Below are 22024 nucleotides of genomic sequence, written 5' to 3' on the forward strand. Positions count from 1 at the left end.
TGGAGAATGGTTGGGTAGGCAGCAAGAAAAAATTGAGAGACTTCACATTCTCAATGAGAGAGACAGAGATTTCTGGTGTGGACAAAACCAGGTGTAGACGGAGCCAGTGAGGGTGACCACACCAATTATACAGATATAAAGGCTCCTTCTCTTGCATTCCTTCTCTATAATATAAATAATAATATAATATAATATAATATAATATAATATAATATAATACAATATATATAATAAATGTTATATAATAAATTAAATATATATTTATATTATAAATAAATATATACACTATATATTAAATATTATATAATAAATTAAATATATAATATTTAATATATATTGTATTATATATATATATTTTTTCATTTGAGTGCATAGTGAGCAAACTTGGGTGCCACTGTGCTAAGAGCTAATGGAAACAGGGCTCAAATCCAGATCTGCCTCACTCCTGTGCACAGGTGTATAACCAGTGAGATTTGGCTCTACCCTCTCTTAAAGATGAGGCCAGCACAGAAGAAAAGACTAAATTTGTCGGGGGGCGGGGGGAGGCGTTTTCACACAAGGAAGTGAGACAACAGGCAGATCCTAGACTGTGGTAGCCAGTAAAAGGTGAAGAGTTTGGAGTAAGTTTGGAGTAAGTGAGGAGTGGCTGTCTATGCTCATAACAATGCATTATCACACATGCCTCCTAGGATTTCTACAGGGGGAGAGCTTGTCATGTTTGAAGTTTTCAACCATTTTCTTCTCATGTTGATATTAGCGCTCCATATACTGTATAATGTGTACATGGTACTTTCACCAGTAGAAAGTCAATTTCCCTTCCACTATGGACCTTCACCTCTGCAGTTTAAACAAACAGCTGTGCTTGTGCCTTCTGCCAAATAGTTTCTTTTCCCAGCTACTGAAAATGGATTGACTCGATGGGAGATCAAGGACTGCTTTGTATTGGCCATATTTGTTTTGAGAGAGTAATGGATGGTACTTAAACTGGATTTTGGTGTGCCGCCAAATTAGTCAAGTTCAAGGGTTTCATTCAAAGTACCCATGTATGTGTATGAAGGCATCTTCATTTTAACATCAAACTCCGTAGTTTGCGTTACATATTAGCAAACATGTCATAATGCAGATTTTAATTGTAATGGTTAAAAATGAAACTCTTTAATTTGAGGAAAACAAATCCGTTTTGAGAAACACATATTTCCTCCAGGGATTGACAAAGGCATTCTTACAATTGTTAACTTGTTTTCATTGAGAAATGATATATAGCTTTCCTTCTCTGTTAAAAGCAACATCTGGGTGATAGATATCCAGGTGATAAACAACAGAAATAAAAACAAAGAATTGTCTCAAATAGTCACAGTAAATTGAAGCTAGATTTTTAAATAGTTTTCAGGTATCCAAAAGAGCACCTTAAAAGTTTACTAGGTTTGTGAGTGTTCTATGGTGTTACTAATTATTTGCATGTCCTCCTCCATCCTTTGATGCATTTTCCACACTGTCTAAACTGAGGGGGAATTTCCATTATGTTCATAAACAAAGCCTATAAAAGTACATCCAATAATTAAGGCAAGGCCAGGTGAAGCAGTAGGAAGAGTAAAGGCTTTTGCTTCAGAAGACCTGGTTTCCAGTCTGGGCTCATCCAATGAGTAGAAGCATGACATGTGGCAGTGTGGGACGTTGAGATCCCAAGCTCCAGCTTCCCCATTCAAGGAGTGAGGATTCTCTTCCTCATAGGGTCTTTGCCAGGATTTATTGAAATCACAGGGCAGTGAAGGTTACACAGACACTTCAGCCTCAGCTGTGCCTGGAATCCGAGGCTCAGTTTCCTCATCTGTAAAGAAGGAATCACCATGTGGACTTTGTGGTTATGTCAAAGGGATTAAATGTTATCATGTAGATTAAAATATCAGCCAGTGTCATATTATACACACCCTTAATGAGAATATAAAGAAAGATGCCATCTCCCAGGGGTTAATGGAAATTTTTGCTTCCTTCTTTAATGCCTTTTCTGATTTCTGAAATTCATTTAAATACTCTGAAATATATTTCAGAGCAGTCCACAAAGCAAATTCTTTAAAAGCTTTCCAAACTTGCTGGCAAGGATGTGGAGGATAAAGGTGCACTTTTGGTGGAAATGCAGATTGGTGCAGCCACTGTGGAAAACAGTATGGAGCTTCCTCAGAAAATTTAAAATGGAATTGCCATGTGATCCAATGTGTGTGTGTGTGTATATATATATATATATATATATACACACACACACATATACATATGTATACATATACATATGTATATATGTATATGCATATGTATATGTATACATATATATGTGTGTGTGTGTATATATATATACATATATATACATATACATATACATATGTATATGGTGTATACATATATGGGGCTTATATATATGTGTATGCATGTTTATGTGTGTGTAGGTGTGTGATGGAATATTACTCAGCCATTAAAAATAATGATATGTTGCCATTTGCAGCAATATGGATGGACCCAGTGGATAAATGTTAAGTGAAATAAGTCAGTCAGAGAAGGACAAATAACATAGTATTTCACTCATATGTGGAATTTAAGAAACAAAACAAACGAATGAAGAAGAAAAAAAAGGAAAGAATCAGACCACAAAACAAAACCAAACAAAACAAACACTCATAAATACAGAGAAAAAATTGGTGGTTACCAGAGAGGAGGTGGGTGAAGGGATGGGTGAAATAGATAAAGGGCATTAAGAGCTCACTTACTGTGATGAGCACTGAGTACTGTACAGAACTGTTGAATCATTATATTATACACATGAATCTAATATAATGTTGTGTGTTAATTATGTTTCAATTAAATATAAATAGATAGATAGAGATAGATAGAGATAGATAGGGATAGATAGAGATATATATCACCACCACCATGAACAACAACTTTCTAACTTGGCAGTTCTACCTCTGGAAGTTTCATTTGTTCTGTGTCATGCAAATCCACGCCTCCTCAAAATTGCAGATTGCCATTACAGTACTCTTAATTGGATCTTTTAGAGAAGGAAGCATCAGTCTGCAGCCTCAACAGCTTCTCTGAAGTACATGTCCTAGTTGTTGTCTGTGGAATAACTCTACAGTTCAATTTCTGAACTGACTTGTGTCCTGGACATCCCCCTCAAAAGTAGAAGATGCAAACTTGTGGCAAATCTCCAAGGTAAAATACTTGGAAAAACTTCAGAATCTTCAGTCTGCTGTGTGAAGCCACAGCCCATGGGAACGTTTGAGCTCACGGTCTTTTGTCCCCTTTCACATGAAAGGTGTATCTGAAGATGGTAAAGGTGATGGGGTTACTACATGACTAATGGTAATCAAACCAGAAGGGTGTGTCTGAGACTTCTCACAGGAAGCGAATGCTTAAGCTGAGATTGGAGGCTAAGGAAGCATTAGCCAGCAGGAGGGGAGAGGGTGGAGACTAACCAGATAGAGCAAGAAGGAAATACCTTATAACCTGGTTTATCGCTTTGGGGGGTCTAGTGTGGAAATCCTTTACACAGCAGTTTGGCATGCTGAGCAAAACTTTGTGATACTTAACAAGACAATTCTAGAAAGTTCCTGAACCCCCTCTGCCCTCTCTGCTCCCACCTAAGACCTATAACATCTACCAGCCCTCTAAGAGGTGTGTGCTATTAGTACTATGATTTTTCTCTGCAAAACCATGCAGAAGAAAAAGATGGTTAGGTAAAGCAGTTTGAGCATGATTTCATTTTACATACTGTTTCATCACTCGCCACACAAAATATAACTTTTAATATTTTTCACTGGAGAACATTCAGAAATTGGAAGTCTGGGCCATCTGACCATCTGAACATATCTAGAGAGGCAGGTTGATCATCACTTAGCAGAGAGCTTTGGAAGGGGAAAGGGAGGAAGGTCCTGGTCAGAGGGAAACTTCTGGAAGATTCTGTGGAAAATGAAGCCTTAAGGGTGACTCAGAGCCCATGTACATTAAACCCAGTAGCAAGAATTTTCTCCAGCTCTCCCCTCTCAACTATGACACGAAACCCATATGTGTGTGTGATTGAGAGACAAACGTAATGTGGAAAAAGAATAGATAGATGATAGATAGATAGATAGATAGATAGAGATATACACAGGTAGGCTACATACATACATATGATTTTGGTAATGAAATTTCCAACCAGCTATATACTACAATGACATAAAATCTTATATCAGTTATTTTTGGATTTCAAGTTAATGTGCTTATTTCAAAATCAAATGCAGTGCATAAATGTGTATTTGAGTAAATATTTTTGTATATTCTCTTTATCTTGTTACATAACAAGATGTATATCCTTGGTAATTTAGTTTATATTCCCCAGATATACTTCCCTGTGCATAGTACTATGCAAGTACATTTACATGAACATATATATTCTCCCAAATTTTGCTCACAATATGTATATACTGTTCTCTCTCTCTCTCTCTCTCTCTCTCTATATATATATATATATATATATATGTATATATGACCACATATATGTGTATGTATGGAAATATATATGTACACACATACATGCATATATAATTGTTTTACACATGTTTAAATCTTATAAGTTTGTAATGTATAGTTCTTATTTGAATTATTTCAATAGACTTTAATCACACTCTTTTACTGATCAGATTTATTTTATAACAGAATATTAAACATTTGCCTTTAAAACATATTCCATGTATTTTCTCAGTAATATGCATCTCTTTGTACGTGACATTCTTGTTTGGGATAGAAGAGTTGTTTGTTTGTTTGTTTGTTTGTTTGTTTTTCTTTAACATCCCTTTAATTTGTCCAATTAATTTTGTAACAGAGTTAAAAGCTTTCCTTGGGTCACATAGTTGGTTTCGAATTTCCCAGGTGTTCATGTTATGGTACCCAACAGGGTACTGGAACAACCCTCTCCCCAATGTCTTTGCCTTGAAGATGATGGTGGAGATGAAATCCCATTCCTCAGGCCTAGAGGCCTGGATAGGGGCGGCCACATGGATAGCACTGTCCTAGGGGTGGTGTGTGTGGCCCAACCAGAAGCAGAGGAAAAGTAACCTCCATCAAGGGAAGGAAATGATCATTTACAGAATTATTTTAAGCCAGAGGCACTTCACATGGTATCTCCTACAACCTAACAAGTACTCAGTTATTATCCCCATTATTTGCAGATGTAGAAGTCGGTCTGAAGCTTTATTCCACTGTGCCCTGAAGCCTTCAAGGCTTTGGATCAAGAATTCCCACTAGACTATTATTTGATGTAACCTTAAGTATTCCTTGTTTTATTTTCTGTCATAGCTGTATTATTTTTAAGTGAAGAAACCCCATGAAAATTAAAGCAATTTCTGCACTATTGAAAGAAAAAAAAATAAAGTTTGAAAAGATGGGGTAAATATTTGCCAACAATATTGCAGAATTTGTGCTACCGGGCAAGAAAATAAAGGGCTTTTGTCTATTGGTGGAGAAAGGGACAAATGACAACAAATAATTTGTGTAAAAAGCAAAATGTTTCTCCAGACATCTGGAAAGATGTCACACCACATTAACTGAAGAAATGGCAATCTGGAGATGGCATAGTAAGTAAGTGAAAAAATCAATTTGCAGAACATTATTTACGTGTTGGCAAATTTTAAAGAGTGTGTATCTATAACCACATAACTACACAAATATTTTAAGGTAGGTATACACATTACTTAAAGAAAAACACATCTGGATAATGTGTACCAATCTATTTACATAAGCCATCTTGGATATCAGTTATTTGGGGCGCGGGGATCATATATAGATGGAAGGTGCAGAATGATTTCCATTTTCTATGTATACATTTTTAATGTTTAACATTTTGTGATTAGGCAAATTTGTTGAGAGAAACACTTGAAAATATATAATAACCAATTCACAAGAAAAGTTCATATATATTTACCACGTTATGAAAATGTTCACATGATAGTGTTTAATAAGCAAATACAAACTTCACCCTTTGACTTGACAGCTTATCTGTGTATGTATGTGTGTTTCTGTCTTACACTTCCCTAAACCCAAGTGTTCACACTCTCATATGTGGAGATTTTTCCTCACCTCTCTCAGGGACTGAAGTTTCTCTCTCAGGGCATGGGGATCTAGGAAGGGATTGTGGGCACAGAGTAGAAAATTCCAGAAAGAAGTAGAAATTCCAGAAATTTCTGGCTGATATACTGGAGCCCAGGTGCCTCCTTCCTTCCTTCCCCCTTGCAAAGCCCTCTGGTCTGAGACATTCAGAGCTACAATTCTCACTCTGACCACTAAAGGGGCATCTACCTACACTGACTATATATATATATATATATATATATATATATATTTCATTCTACTCTCATTACAGTGACCCACGAAACTCTGTTGTTGTTGTTTTTTTTCCTTTATAGTTTCCAGATCTGGGGTGTGTGTGTCTGTGTGTGTGTGTGCGCGTGTGTGTTGGTTTTGCTGTTGTTTTGGGGGGATGGGGTATCGGTGGTTTGTTTTCTTGTGTGTTATTATCTCTCTGGGATGCACAGGAGATAATGCCAGCCATGTGATTAGTTTCAGAACATTCTGTTACCTTGCTCCAACTTTAGCGAATCCCACATATTGCAGCAAGAATTTAGTTAGGCTACCTATGCATTTACATGTCACCCCCATTCCATGGAGCTCAGTTGCAGTCTCTGTTTCTCCAGGTAGCATCTGAATGACTCCAGGAAAACTCCAACACCTCATTAAGTCTCAGTAACCTTGCAAAGCCTGTGACTGTGATCTCGGAGTCCCGTTGTGAGGACTACATGAGAGATAAGATGCAATGTAGCAAGTACAGAGCCTGGCCTACAGCTGGCACTCAGAGTTCTCTGGGTTTGCAGAATGAGGGAACAGGATGTGTTGTAAGTGGATACAGAGCCTGGCATACAGAGTTCCCTGTGTTTGTAGCTGCAAGTGCCTGGGTCCCACGCCTCCTGACTCTAGCTGGCCTTTTCTGCAGGGCTGGTTCAGTTAGAAACAGTTCCCTGATAGGCTGATAGCAAACTCAGGGGGCAGTAATCACAGTAATCACCTCTGGTGCCCGGGGCTCTCTTCTCCATGGCTTTGAGGAGGGGACTTCCTGTAAGGACTCCATCTTGTTTGTGTGAGGCTGACAAAGTCATTTGGGGCCTGCTCTCTTCGTCCTCAGCAGCTTTCCTTGATCTTCTCTAAACCTCCAGCTCCAGATCCCACAGGTTCTCTTCATAAGCAGCCCGTGAGGACATTGGTGACAGGTCACTGCCTTCAGGCCACACCATGGGTGAGTTGGCCAGCATGAGGCCTTGGTCTCAGATCCCCAGAGGTTACAAGGGTTGCTGGGTCCCTTCCCCCACCCCACTCCACAGGACACCCAGCCAACCCCCTTTTAGAGAAGGGGTGATGAGGGCCCAGGCTCACTCTTCTCTAATCTCTTGAGGAAATGTGCCAGGTGGGCCCTGACATTCCCATCCCGGTTCCACATGGAAAAACTCCCCTCCTATGGAAGTGGTTAGGCTCAGGTGGATTTTTTTCACTGATTGAGGGGATAGATCTGATTTTATGTGGTCCTCACAGGTCCACAGTTTGGAGAGTGGCCTAGGTTGGCCACGTGCGAGGAAAGGGAGTTGGGGGTTGCTGTAAATTAATATTCTTTGGATGCCTACTACAGGTGAAGGAGTGGCAGAGAACACCCCATTACCCTTAACTCTTACATCAACTATTCAGGGTAGATTGTATTACCCCCATAGAAGTTTCTTGAGGCTTGCTTTATAGCCCAGCACATGACTTATTCTGGAATGTTCCACGTGTAATGGTTATTTGCACTGTTCTATGTCAATTAAGTACATTTATTAATTTGCTTTATTCTCATTTTCAAATATTCTCCACCTAGTGGAATTTATGTCTGCCATTTTATGTGTTACTCAAGGAGGTGTGTTAATATTCCTGCTGTAATCGTGAATTTATCCATTTATCTTTTTACTATCACTGTTTGCTCTGCACATTTTCACTCTGTGTTAAGACGTGCACACAAATTTAGGATTTTGTATTGATGGCTTCTTATTGCATTGAACCTTTTATTATAATGAAACCTCCTCTTTTCTCTAGTAATTGTTTTTTCTTGAAAAAAATACCTTTCTTTTTAGTAATATGGTTATACCAGCTTTTGGGAGGTCAGTAAGTAAATGCTACACATTTTGCCAAGTTTTTTTTTTTCCAAATTTTCTAGATCATTACATTTTGCAGATGTTTCTTTTAAGGAGCATTTGATGGAATGTTTTCCTTCCAGTCTCATAATATCTGTGTTTCTGTTTGGAATATCCAGTCTGAAACTTTTAATGTAAATATATATATATATATATATATATATATATATATATATATATATATATCTTGGTTTCTGTATGCCATATTGACTGCACATGTATTTTTATGTCAATATTTTATTTAATTTATTTTAATTTTTTATATAATTTGTTGTCAAGTTGGTTTCCATACAACACTCAGTGTTCATCCCAACAGGTGCCCTCCTCAGTGCCCATCACCCATTTTCCCCTCTCCCCCACCCGCCATCAGTATTTAAAAGTCTCTTATGGTTTGCCTGCCCTTTTCCTCTCCTTTCTTTGTAATGACTTAATACTGTTTTTTGTTTGTTTGTTTGTTTGTTTGTTTTTAGTATTAGATTGTTACCTCATTTGGCTAGACAATTAAACATCCCTTAGCCATTCTTGTAGTGTTTACCTTTCTGACTATAATGTAATTTTTGTTTTCCTTTTCACAGTGTGATGTGAATTACTTCTTTAAAGCTCTTCAGACAATGAAGGAACTTTGGGACACTTTGATTCCTCTCACCCTCTCCCGATGTATTGCCATGAATTTTAATTCTATGTATATTTAAACCCCTAGAAGAAATTAGTGTCATGGTGCTATATAGTCAATACTCATATAGACTTGCCTACATATTCACAAATGCCATTAGTCTTTCTTTCCTGCATCTGTGTGCCTCCATCTGGGATCCTATTTCTTCTCCCTGAAGGAGAACCTTTAATATTTCTTTTAGTTTGATTCCTCCAGTCACAAATTTTCTCAGTTTGTGCTACATTAACATCACTGTGAAATGTACATCTTTTCTTTAGGAATGTTTTTTCTTAAAGCATACTTTGTCTCCTATTAGTATTGTTATACTGACTTGATTATCCTGTTACTTTGGGAAACTTCTCAAGCAAGATTCCATCAAATGCCACTTCTCCACATTTCCCTCTCTTTCATTCTGGGGACATCTCCTTTAATTCTCTCCCCCTCTCTTTTGGTATTCTCCATATTATGTCTCTCTAAGTTTTTCTGGATATTTTCATCAGATGTAACTTTAACTTCTCTAATTCTTTTTTCAGGTGGGAACTCACCTTTGACCTGTGAACCATAGCACCAAACTTTCAGCATTGATTTGGTTATCCCCCTAGGGCAGAGAAGGGAATTGTGAGTTAGAGATGATAAGCAACTTGTCCCTGGTCACCTAGCCTGCAAAGGGCAGAGCAAGGGCTAACATCACAGGTTAAACCCTAGGCCCAAACCCTTTCCTCTGTGCTTTTTTTTTCCTCCTTGGCTGTGAATGCTCCCCACTTCTCATCTCCCGGGCAGTGGAGCCCCAGAGAAGTCTTTCAACCTTATTTAGCACTGTGCTGCATTTCATTTTAGACGATAAAGTCAGTGATATTTCTTCATTAGCCATGATGTTTCCCCGGAACCTTTTGTGATATTGGAACCATTGATGTGTTATTCTCAATTTCAGGGCATAATGACACAGGTAACTCCTTACAAAGAAGAGCAAGATGCTCGGGTATTTACCGAAGGAGGTATAACAATTGGTCTGGGCATGTCCGTTCTGGCATTGATTCTTCATCCCACCAGCAGCAAGATGGAGATCCAGCAACAAATGACAGTTGCATGAGCACCCGAGGAAGATAGTAAGTGACCAGTCACCATAGCTGAAATGTACCAGCCAGTGGAATACATAGCCCTGTAGCTGAATATGCTGTTCTCTTCTTCAACCTGGAAGGGTGCAGGATGATGGAATCAGGTTAATGGTTGATCAAACTTTATTGTACAGTGGGGCGAATGTGTAATAGAAGACTTTCCAAACATGTGTGGATTACTTCCTTCTCTCCACTTCCCCACAGTGCCCCCTATGCCATTCCATCCTGTCATTGGAGAGGCAGTTTTCAGATGCAAGACCAAATGCAAGCTAACATGGAGGGAGAGCAAAAGTGTCCAGAGACAAGAATGGAGGGGGAGAGGCAGGATGAGACCTCCAGGAGCTGGTTCAAGATCACAGTGAGTGTCCTGGCAAAATGAACCCAATGCACAGAAGGAGGTGAACAGAGGGAATTATGCTGGACTCATATAGAGATGCTAGGTACTTTTCTGGGGGAGAGGAGTGGGTAATCCGTCTTTTTATTACTAGGAGTTAGCATCTTAGATCAGGTAAGGGCAGACTCAGAGAAGCAATGTAAAGGGAACAGATTGGCTAAAGGGAGAATTGGGTAGGTTGTCTAAGAACAGAGGAGACTACAGCCAAGGAGAAGTAGCAGCTCCACCCTGGAAGTCTCAGTTTAGCTCAAGCTGAGTGTGGGAGGGGGTCGAGTCTCCGGGGTCTCTGTTGGAGAGACAGGCTAAGGCATCCTTCCTTGAGCAAGGATCACTTGGAACTTTATATAAGGAAGCTCATGCTAAATATCTTAAGTTGATTATTTGAAGAAAGTGTTTGAATGGAAAGAAAGGTTATTTAGGAAATCCATGACTGGTACAAAAGTTCACAATAATGGATATTGTCCTATCATAAGAAATTATTTTGAAGAACCCCCCCCCACACACACACACACACACAAGGTGTGAAAGGAAGACATGCTTGAGTTTTATCTTAACCTTGGGTTCCATTGTGTCAATCTCTTCTCCCATCTCTTCTCCCATTTCTTACTCTTGGATTCCATTTGGCATCAGATATGATGAGAAGTGGCTGCTGAATCTGATTCAGAAACAATGCAGTGTCCCCTTCACCCCAGTGCAAGTAAGAGAAGACAGTGAGGCAGATGAGAAGAAACAGGGCAAATGAGCAGTGGCTTGGGTCTCATATTGTTTCTTTTGCCATTCACCCTACAGTTTCACTATGAGAAAATGCAGGCCCAGTTCTTTGTTGAGAATGCCGGCAGTGCCTTCGCATTGAAGAGTGTCAACGGCAAGATCTGGAATGAGAATAATGAAATGGTGTGTGTCAAGGGCATGGCCAGGGCTAGTTAGGGGCAAGATGGCAGGACAGGGGCAAGGTCTCGCTTGATCCCAAGGATCAGATTTCCTGGTGCTTACTCAGCCCCTCTTGGGTTCCCTACAGATATCTATCTTTGTCCACCCCTCTGATGCACCCCAGCCTGTGCAGAAGGAGCTGAAGCCAGAAAATGTGGATCAGATAAAGGTAATGCAGACCCAAGACCAGCTGTGAATCTATATCCAGACCCATATCTTCTTCCCACACCTATTGCCTCCATCCCCCGTCTCTACCTCAGACTCAGAGACACTGACCCCATCTCTAACTCTGCAGTTGACCACAAACAAAAGATGTGTAGTCTCCTAGCAATCTCTTAACATCCAGAAAGTCCGCTTTGCCCCTGGTATGTCTACAGAAGTAGTTCTAGGGCAGGTAAGAGCAGAGAAGCCTGTCTGGAAAGGAGACTTGGGGATGGTAATGTGGGGAGGGTAACCTGAAGCTGTAACCAGCCGGGCCTGTCTCAGCCTTGTGATTCCCTCCCCTCAGCTTCTTGGAGACATGGTCACCCGAGATATTGAAATGGTACCAAATCCTAGAAACAGCATGGCTGCCTCCCGGCAGACTCATGAAAAGAACATGTTCAAGGTGAGAACTCAGGCCCAGTGCTGGGATTGATGGCAAAGGTGGGAGATTAGGTAGAAGAGGCAGATTGGTGTCAGATAACCCCTGTTGGGGTCCTCACTCTAACACTTTCCTCATCATAGCTTTTGCCCTCGAACCTGAGCGACAAGAAACCCTACCAGATGGATGGCCTATCCAACACTATGCAGAATGCCTCCAGCATCAAGGACTTGAACCTCTCCAACAGTGAGATAAGGTGTGGTACCCAGATCTTTCTTTAAAAAGAAGGTGAGAGTGCTCATGGGGTGGTGGCGAGAGTCAGGGAAGTGGATTTGTTGGAAAAAGAAAGGGCCGGGGGTGCAGGGTCATCCTGGCCATCTTTCTCTGATCTTTGCGTTTCCTTCCAATAATTACTCCTCTGAAGGCTGCAGGGGAGTTGGACAAGGGCAAAAGACTGCAGCGAGAAGACATGAGTGCAAACAGAAGCCCCCTGTGCACCACCTTTCCCGATAAATCAACCAACATAAGGTCAGTTATACTCTCCGTCACCCTGTGGGACTCTGAACTATGCCTGACGGTGCCTGCTTGGAGGGGACAGCATCCTTGTTCCTCTGCGAGGAACAGAGGCCCTATGCTCTTCTCTCTCTGTCCCTCACCTGTGCTTAGGGGTCTCCGTTCCTTCCTCTGACCCTCTCACCTGTTTGGTCTGAGGTCTGTTTGCTGGCTATCTACACCCATCCTTCTCTAGCATGCCCTCCCCAAAGTGTGATCCATGAATCAGGGTTCCCCTTCCTCACTAGGACCAGAGTGACTACTGTGCACCACATGCTGTGACCTGGACTGACAAGGGTCCTCCATCCAGGCCAGGGCCTCATGCTGAGACAGGCAGTCCTACCTCCCTGCTGAGACAGGGATTCCTTCCCTTGTTCTGAGAGAGACCCTCCTTTCCTTGAACCAAATGTATCCCCCCTCTTCCCGTCAATTCCAGGCAGCCATGGTGGCTTTCCTGCCCACGCTGAGGGCTGAGGTCCTGGGGAGCTGCCATCATGACATCTGTTCCTCTGACCCAATGCCAGGAGCTGGGCCCTCCTTGAGAGAAACCAGGGTTCCCTGAGTCAGGGGGCCAGAAGTGGGAGACTGCCAGGGAGCAGAGGGCTTCCTCAGGCAGGAATGGAAGGCAGAGAGGAGAGGAGCTTGAGGAGATGAAGGACAGGCCTCTCAGAGGCACCACCCCCTTCCCACCCCACCCCCACACATCACATCATCCAGACTGTTCCTTCAGTGGAGCCCTGGGTAGCCTGACAATGGGTATTATGCCTCAGGCAAGGAACCGAGTGGGACAGGCACGGGTGCACTGGGGCCATCAGGAGGGAAGGTGGTGATCATAAGAGGGGGGACCACAGACCTTCAGCCCCATGTCGACCTGGGGATTGATCCTCTACTCCTTCTGGGGAAGGTCTTCTGCCCCTGTGGCTGCCCCATTCCCCATGCCCAGCTCAGACTGAGCTCACACAAGTGACAAAGTTTCAACCAGCATCCAAAGGGCCCCCAGCCCAACACCTACCTCGGATGTCAGGGCCAGCCAGGGCAGATGAAGGAATGCGCTGCAGCTGGGGAGACATTTCCCCCTTCTCTTCTCTTCCTCCTTGGCCCCACCACCATGGTAAAGCTTCTTTCTTTTCCCTTTGCTTTGCTTTCTCTTCCTCCTTTGTCTCTACTCCCCTGTCTCTTTCACCTCTCCCCTCCTTCCTTCACTCCTTCTTCTGTCCTCATCCCCATTCCTCTCCCTCCCTGTATCCTGGGTCATGCCTCACTCACCTCCGTGCCCCAGCATTCTGGGCCATCCCTGGGGGTGTCATGGTCCTGCAGAATGCCGGGCCCCTAGTGAGGTACCAGAACCCTGGGCTCTCACCCCATTCCCTCTTCTCTCTGGAGTATTCAGTGGGGGCCTAGAGGAAAGAAGGGAGGCAGAGAGGGGAAGGCAGCCCTGGACCCTGGGATCCAAATGTTACTTCTGGTGAATCTGGCGATGGGAGTCAGGATGATCTAGGTGGGAGCCACCCAGGGGGAAAGGGAGGGAGGAGGGGGTCAGGCAGAGGAAAGGAATGAGAAGGATGGGGAGAGAGAGTGTGTGCTTTTCCTCTAAGTCAGCCCACAAGGGAGGTGCCAAGGGCCCTGCAAGCCTGGGGCACTGCGGTGTAGGTGGGACGTACTGGCCATGTGTCAGGTGTAAGTGTGCTTGCTCCCATGATGAAGGACACTTGCAAACTTTCACTGACTTTTCTGTTTTATCTGGATTTCTGCAGCTCCATCCTGGAACTGTTTTCCAAGTTATTGTGCCTGGTAGGTGTATTCTTTGATCATTGAGTCCTCTACTGGCACTGATGTCACCCCAAACCTGCCCAGAGGCCATTTAAGTCTTGAAGAAGTTACAATTTTCATGACCCTTAAACCTCATGGATGTGCAGATCTATGTGGAAACCCAACAAGGGCTCCGGATATCCTTCAGCCACGTTCTCCACAGGCAGCAAGCACCCCAAGACAGTGGTCCCAAATGTAGCCTTGCCCATGTAATCTGCATGTCCCTTTCATATCTGACCTCTGAGCCTCACCGTCTCCTGGGCCCATCCTTTTCCTGATTGTCCATAATCCGCTCCTGGTCAGCAACACTCACTTCCTCTTCCTTTCCCCAGGATGGCCAAGAGTCACCTTCACCAACCAGCGTTGGTATTGCAGCCCACAAGAGGTTACCAACCTGCAAGGTGAGGAGGGCAGATCAAGCCAGGTTTTGGGTGGTGTGTGAGGAAGGGATATCAGCTGTGGTCCTGAGGGCTGTTGTGATTTCAGGGAAGCTTCTTTGGATCTGATGCGCTGAAGAGTCTGGTCCTGCAATTCCTGCAGCTGTAAGTACTCCTGGGAACCTGGGAAAGTGGAGGGCTAGGATGGGTGAGGCCACTCAAGCTCAGGACTGCTGACTGTGTCTTGAAATCTCATTTGAGGTCCAGACCCCAGAGAGAGACTGTCCTCATTGTTTCCTCACAGGTACTACTTGATCTATGACTCTGGAGACCTTCAGGGTCTCCTTGGTGCTTACCACGATGAGGCCTGCTTCTCCCTGACCATTCCCTTCAACCCCAAGGAGCCAGCCCCGTGAGTAGCACAGCTCAGACTCTGTTCATGGACTTTGTGGCTCCCAGCAGACACAGGGCAGCTCCTGGAAGCATGCACACTGGCCAGACCACCACTCCTTGTTCCTCTTTCTCTCCCTAGAAGCAGCTTGTGCGAGTACCTCAAGGAAAGCAGGAACATGAAGAAGGTCCAGGACCCCTGTGCGTGTGTGATAGGGGAAGATTGGGCAGGGGAAGGAGATGTGAGGGGCTAATCATTGGACCCAGGGTGTGGAAACCCCTGACCTTCACTTGCTTTTCCACCCCCCCCCCCATAGACCTGCGTGTTCAGCTGCTGAAGCATACAAAACATGACATTGTGCACTCCCTCTGTGTGCTGCCCAAAACTCAGCATGACCTCAGCTCCTTTGTGGTGGACATATGGTGTCAGACGGTGAGCACCTGCTTCCCCCCAAGGGTAGCCCTCAGAAAGCCACAGGTGGGTAGGAAGTGTAGGTGACTTAGCACCTGGGCTCTTCCCTTTTAGGACTTGATGCTCTGCTTTTCTGTCAACGGAGTGTTCAAGGAAGGTGAGTGTGTGTAGAACCTCCTCCTCAGCTGCCCCACTGCCCCTTCCTTGGTGGTTGGGCTCCCTCTCAGAACTCTCCCAGCTTCCCCAATTCCTGCTGTGTTCTCCTGTCCTCACTCTGTCCTCAAACCACCCTTATCTGAACAAGGTATATGCCTGTCTACCCCACACAGCTTGGGCATTAGGGACACAGTGTGTGGAATTTGATAGCTCTCACCCTAGATCCTTACTCTGTGAACTTGGGCTCAGAACCTGTAAGTTTTGAGGAGTATTCATTGGTCCCAGCACATAGTCGGATCCCTGTCATGGGGAACAGATTGCCTTCCTCTTTCAGAACACTCTGACTCCCAGAGAACAATTGTCCCCTCCAGCACGAATGAATATCAAGTCAGACCATGACTGGGAATGCTGTGTGAGTGTGTAAAGCATGTGGAATGCTAAGAGGTGTTGTAATTTGTTTTTTGTTGTTGAAGTGGAACGAATGTCTCAGGATTCTGTTCGTGCCTTTACCCGGACCTTCATCGCTAGCCCTGTCAGCAATTACAGGTGAATGCTTTGTTGTGGGTGGATCACCCAGTTCAGTAAGAGTTCAGTTGTGTGGAAATCAGGTGTTACAATCTTGGCGTATTCTGAATTTTGTGAAAAGGCAGTAGGTTCATCCAAGGAATCATCTCTCCTAATGATTAAGAGTGTGAGTTCTTTAATCAGATTTTTTTTCCTGTTCCCAACACTCACTATTTTTGTGACCTTTGCCAAATCACACGTTACCTTTTGGTGACACACTTTCTTCCTCTGAAAATTGAGATTAGACTGTCAACTCTTTGTCATATGTGCCTGGTAAGTATTGATGTAAACTTGCCCATGGCTTAGGGTCAAATGGTTAAATGTCCTCATGTTTTTGCAAGTATCTTGCCAAATATTGGCTCTGTGATGGGTGAAGAAGTAGAGGTACTATCTAAGACACATGGATGGGAGATACAGCAGGGATATGGAAAGAATCTGATGGCTCAGTGGCAGTGGGAGCAAGATCATTATTGGGATGTCAGTTTGGCTATCTGTCCAGTTGTCTAAGGTCCCATTTTTCCTCCAGTCTATGAATCATGAATGATACTCTGCTTGTGAATATAATCAGCCCTAAGGATACCCAGAGCACATTCTCTATCCCAGTTCCCACTCCCTCCTGCAGCTACTCGACCACCTCCTCCCAGAAGCAGCAGGGAATGGTTCAGTCTTTCACCACACCGTCTGGGATGAACCTCCAACGGTCTCATAAGTGAGTTCTGGGGGTGCATGCGGATAGGAGGGTGATGGGAGGGGCTGAGGATTGAATAACGGGAACTTGCTGGTAATTAGTATTGCTTATGTATTTCACTCATTATCACCCTGAACGTTTATGTGTTTTAACACAGAAGTTAGGCAGTTGTTTTGACCAGATGTGTATTACTTCTTGAATTTATTTGACCCTCTTCCTTTATCAACAGACATTTGAGTTTTAGGAGTTTTCCCAGCAGGCACTGTGCCACAGGTCTCATTGCATTGCCCATGTTGTGATAAATGTAGGGACATGTTTCTTTTGCATAGATTCGGAAATAGTACTGTCTCCATTTTAGGTTTGATAGGTATCATCTGTGCTTTCTCCACACTAGGTAACTTCATGACCTCTATTAGGAATATGCCGGTTCTCGTTTAAGCCAAGGTAAGGTTCAGGAATTCAAGCCAAGTGAGCAGAAATTGGGTGGCCTGGTGATGAGACTCAGGGTTCCTGGCTCTGCTGATCTCCCAACTCCCCTTCCTCACTTCCACCAGGTCAAGCATAAGATCCTGGAGGAGGTCATCATACAGACTGATCCAGGATCCTGAAAACACAGCCTTGACAAGAAACCCTGTGTGGCCATGTTAATCTTCATTATCATTGTTGTGTTTATTTTCTGTCTGAGTTAACTTCTGACTGAGTGGATGGCCTTCTTGGGGCTGAGAAGCCAACGTTAAACTGATACTTACCCACCTAAAGACCAATTGGTGTGTAGTTTCCTACTCAGGATTCCTGATTCTCTTCTTAATAAATAGTGACATAGCATGTTATGTTGAATGACTGCAAAATCCATTCGAGGAAGGTATTTTGATCACCAGTATACAGAGAAAGAAAATGAGAGTCAGAGAAGGCCAGTGACTCCTGGAGAACAGTGGGGTAGACACTCAAATCCTAGACCTCTCTCTAAAGCCCAGGTTGTGTGTGCCCCAGTTCTGTGTGCCTATTCAGGTGAGGAATGTTCTCTTATTCTGTTATACCTGGGGAGAGTGTTCTGTGCCTCTAAAATATTAGTCAAATATTTTTAGGCAGAGAACAGCATTCATTCTTAGCCATACAAATCTATTCAAATTTAAAAACAATCCATTTAGGGAAAAACAGCATTATAGAGCACAAGAGAACCTGGGAAGCAAAAAATGCACTCATATGTGACTCACATTGTATTGATATCCTTGATATATAGAAAAATCAATAGAGAGGGAAACATATCAATCAAAAATTGTTATTAAAATTAATAGCTATGCTAAGTGAAATTAGTCAGTCACAGAAAGACAAAAATCATATGACTTCACTCATATGAGGACTTTAAGAGACAAAACAGATGAACATAAGGGAAGGGAAACAAAAATAATATAAAAACAGAGAAGGGGACAAAACAGAAGAGACTCATAAATACAGAGAAAAAACTGAGGGTTGATGGAGGGGTTGTGGGGGGGGGGGTGGGCTAAATGAGTAAGGGGCATTAAGGAATTTACTCCTGAAATCATTGTTTCACTATATGCTAATTTGGATGTAAATTTTAAAAAATAAAAAATAAAATTAAAAAAAATAAATAAAGATAAAAAATAAAAAATTAATATCAATACTCAAGATATGTATGAGATCATCCATTCGACCATAATAACCTATAAAAATACAATTGCAGATGTTCAGATAAGTGATTAAATGATAAAATGAAGTTGACCTAAATGCTGGTATTCTCTGTCCCCAGTGTTTCAGTCAGATATTTGTATACAGAAAATAGTATTACTTTTTTAACCATATAAATCTAGTGAAATCTAAATTCAATCTGTTTGAAGAAAAATAGAATTAAAAAGCACATGAAAAGCTTGAAATAAAAAATCATCCTCATGTATAACTGATAAAATATAAATATCTTTGATATATAAAAAATCAGTAGAGAGATCAGAATCTAAGATCAACCTAAAATTCTTATTGAAAGCAATAGTAATGTCCAACAAATCTGTGAAAATCTATCCAAACGTAACAACTATAAAACCACAATTGCAAACATTGAGATAAGATACTAAATGATAAAGGAAATACAAAGACTTTTATTTTAGAGAAAATTGTGTGTGTGTGTGTGTGTGTGTGTGTGTGTGTTGTGTGTGTGTGCGTGTTGATATACTGTATGGGGTATGTTTAAAACTCATTAATTATAAAATACATTATATTAGGTAAAAATATTTGGAAAAGACAACTTCTCTGAGGCAGGCATTTCTTTAAGTCAGAGATCCCTCCTTGGTAAATAGGACACCTATTGGGGTCTGGCAGAGTTGGAAAATTATTAATATGAGGAGCACCATTAAGATTCAGTTATGGAAGGTGTTCACAGGAGGACCCTTCCTTGAGATGTAGGAAAATAGTGGAAGGAAGGGGTTTACATGTAGGGACAGACCTTGTGTACCTTCATGAGCAGATAAATACACAGCCCTTCAGACCTTCATCTCTTGGGCAGCCCTTGGGTTGCTGCTGTCTGTGACTGAGAACTAGGAATTCTTCCACAATTACTTCCATGTCTATGACAATCCTTACTCTCCATCCTGTTTACAAAAGCACATAATCAAAATCCGGCAGGTCTGAGGACACAGGAAATTGCTCAGGATAGGAGAGGCGAGGGCAACCCATAGGACCCAGCCTGGTTTCTGCCATCCCTAGCTTTGATGTTTTTACCTTATGAAGATCATGCTCAGGTGTTTATCTTCTATGCACCCAATGAAGCTTTGGGTTAAGGATCAAGATCACAACTCTATTTCCTCTTTTATATTCTTTTGTGACCCCAGTTTTTAAACTATTTTGTTATCCATTGTCTCTATATCAGGAGAAAGGTCTTAGTTTGAAAGACACTTGTTGCCCCCCACCCCCAGGTCATCACTGGGTATCTTTTAAGCCAAAGTTTAATTTGATAAGTAATGGGACTGAGTGAAGATTTATGAATGGGGGTAGTGAAAAAAATCATCTTCCTTTTGAATCACAGTGACATATGTTAACAACATAAATATTATAAATATATATATAATTCCATACCAAATCTTACCACCAAGTTAATAACTATCCTTATTTTAAAATTACTAAGATAGAAATTACTGTAGTAATTTTAATAAATGAGGTGTTTGCTCAAATTGTTTTGAAAACACACTTGATTTTGAAAGTACAAATTTGTTCCAGTTCTACTGAGTTTATCTAAGAGAAACACTAGATAAAGAAAGTATGTTCAACTGAACCAAACCATGGGAGAATACGCAAGCCCATCCCATAAATGTTAGATACCTACCAGCTCCTTCAGTTCACAGTATATGTTATCAACTACACCCAACCACATTTGATGTTTGAATTTTTTTCTGATCAATGAACATGATATATCTCATAAGTTATTTAGATTTCCATCACTATTTTGTAGTTATCAGCATACATGTCCTCATAAAAGTTTCTTAAAATTACACCTAAATATTAGTTTAGTGATTGCAAATGACATTGTGCTTTTAGCTACAAATTAGAATATCCATGTGTTCATTGCTAATTTATAGACATACAATTGATTTTTCTATTTATCTTGTATCTTGCTACCTTGTTGAACTCATATTAGCTTCAGAAAATGTGTGTGTGTGTGTGTGTGTGTGTGTGTGTGTGTGTATTTGTATTCTCCTGGGATTTTCTACATAGACAATTATGTAATCTGCAAATAGAAGAGTTTTTTATTCCTTTCAAATCTGTATGCCAGTTATTTCCGGTTTTTTCTTTATATTTTTGTCATATTGTCCCAGCCAGAACTTCCACACCATGTTCAATTAAAATGGTGAGAGTGTATAGTTTTCCTTTATTCCAGATATTATTAGGTAGGGAACCATTCAGTCTAGCATCATTAAGTATAATTTTCCTGTAGGTTTTTTGTTGTTATTCTTTATTAAATTGAAGAAGTTTGCCTTTATTTCACAAAAGGAAAATGTATTAGAGTTTATAAGTGAATTTAGCAATGTTGCAGGATACACTATGAAAATACAAAAGAAATTGCATTTCAATGCATTACAACTGAACAATCTGAATATGAAATTAGGAAGATAAGTTCAATTATAGTAGCATCAAGGAGAATAAAACCCTTATGAATAAATTTAACTGGGAAAATGCAAAACTTATATTCTGAAAACTACAAAGCATCATTGAAAAAAATCAATGAAGACATACTTAAATAGAGAGACATCTGTGGGACACCTGGGTGGCTCAGTCAGTTTAGTACCCCACTCTTGATTTTGGCTCAGGTCATGATCTCATGGTTCATGAGTTCCAGTCCTGTGCTCTCAGGGCAGATCCTGCTTCAGATCCTCTGTCTCCCTCTCTGTCTCTGTTTCTCTCTCTCTCTGTCTCTCTCTCTCTCTCTCTCTCTCAAAAATGGACATTATTTTTTAAAGGAAAGAAATACATCTGTGTTCTTGGAGTACTTAATATTGTTAAGATATCAGTACTATTCAAATGTATATGCAGAATCAGCATAATACCTATTAAAATCCAAGGTGCTTTTTTTACATGAATAAAATGATGATTTTCATTGTAAAACTTGGAGAAGGGCCAAGATGGCAGAGATGCAAAGATATTCTGTTTCTCTCATCCCTGAAATGCAGCTAGATTGGCACCAAAACATTTTGCACACCTAGGAAGTTGATATGAGGATTAACACAACAATCTGCATAACTTGAGCCACAGAACTAGATAGGTACACAGTGCAGAGAGGTGAACTGGGGAGCGAGAAGCTATAGAAGGTAGGGAGTTGTTTTTGTGGAGAGAGGACAGAGAAAGGAGGGGTAGAGTGCATTAAAAACCCTCCCCCTGAAAGTAGCTGGAGAGAAAGAGAAAGAGTGGAAACACTCACAAGGGACTGAACAAGAAATCTGTTCCCCAAAACCATTGACAGGGAGAAAGGAGAGGGTCTCAGTACCATTAGGACTCTATAAATAGGGGAATACATAGTTGGAAATTCCAGAGCTAAATACCTGCTGGTTCTCTGTTGGGGAGGGAGGGAAAGTCCCCAGGAGCAGGCAACAAGGACTGAGGGGTCCATGGGCCACATGGGGAGAAGCAGTTTTCCTGCTGGGAGGGCATTTGGTAGAGGCCAT

General features: G+C 41.7%; 1 protein-coding gene across 1 annotated transcript; it reads left to right on the forward strand.

Annotated features, from left to right (window-relative positions):
- Window positions 1-7079: 7079 nt before the first annotated feature.
- On the forward strand, window positions 7080-18263 carry LOC131502366 (nuclear RNA export factor 3-like). Its single transcript, XM_058713106.1, has 17 exons — window positions 7080-7315; window positions 9821-9995; window positions 10209-10363; window positions 11013-11095; window positions 11188-11292; window positions 11417-11497; window positions 12055-12169; window positions 12343-12439; window positions 14218-14254; window positions 14605-14673; window positions 14759-14814; window positions 14954-15061; window positions 15182-15240; window positions 15357-15472; window positions 15566-15608; window positions 16081-16880; window positions 17254-18263. The coding sequence occupies exons 1-16, from the start codon at window positions 7312-7314 to the stop codon at window positions 16155-16157; spliced, it is 1380 nt and encodes a 459-aa protein (XP_058569089.1). The 5' UTR covers window positions 7080-7311; the 3' UTR covers window positions 16158-16880; window positions 17254-18263.
- Window positions 18264-22024: the final 3761 nt, after the last annotated feature.

The sequence above is a fragment of the Neofelis nebulosa genome, chromosome X, assembly GCF_028018385.1.
Source record: "Neofelis nebulosa isolate mNeoNeb1 chromosome X, mNeoNeb1.pri, whole genome shotgun sequence".
NCBI classification, from domain to species: Eukaryota; Metazoa; Chordata; class Mammalia; order Carnivora; family Felidae; genus Neofelis; species Neofelis nebulosa.

Bases quoted from the DNA above. Each gene is read 5' to 3' on its own strand.
- LOC131502366 (XM_058713106.1), top strand. The intron at 9,996-10,208 runs GTAAGTGACCAG...ACTTCCCCACAG, and splicing joins ATGAGCACCCGAGGAAGATA to TGCCCCCTATGCCATTCCAT. The intron at 14,815-14,953 runs GTAAGTACTCCT...GTTTCCTCACAG, and splicing joins GTCCTGCAATTCCTGCAGCT to GTACTACTTGATCTATGACT.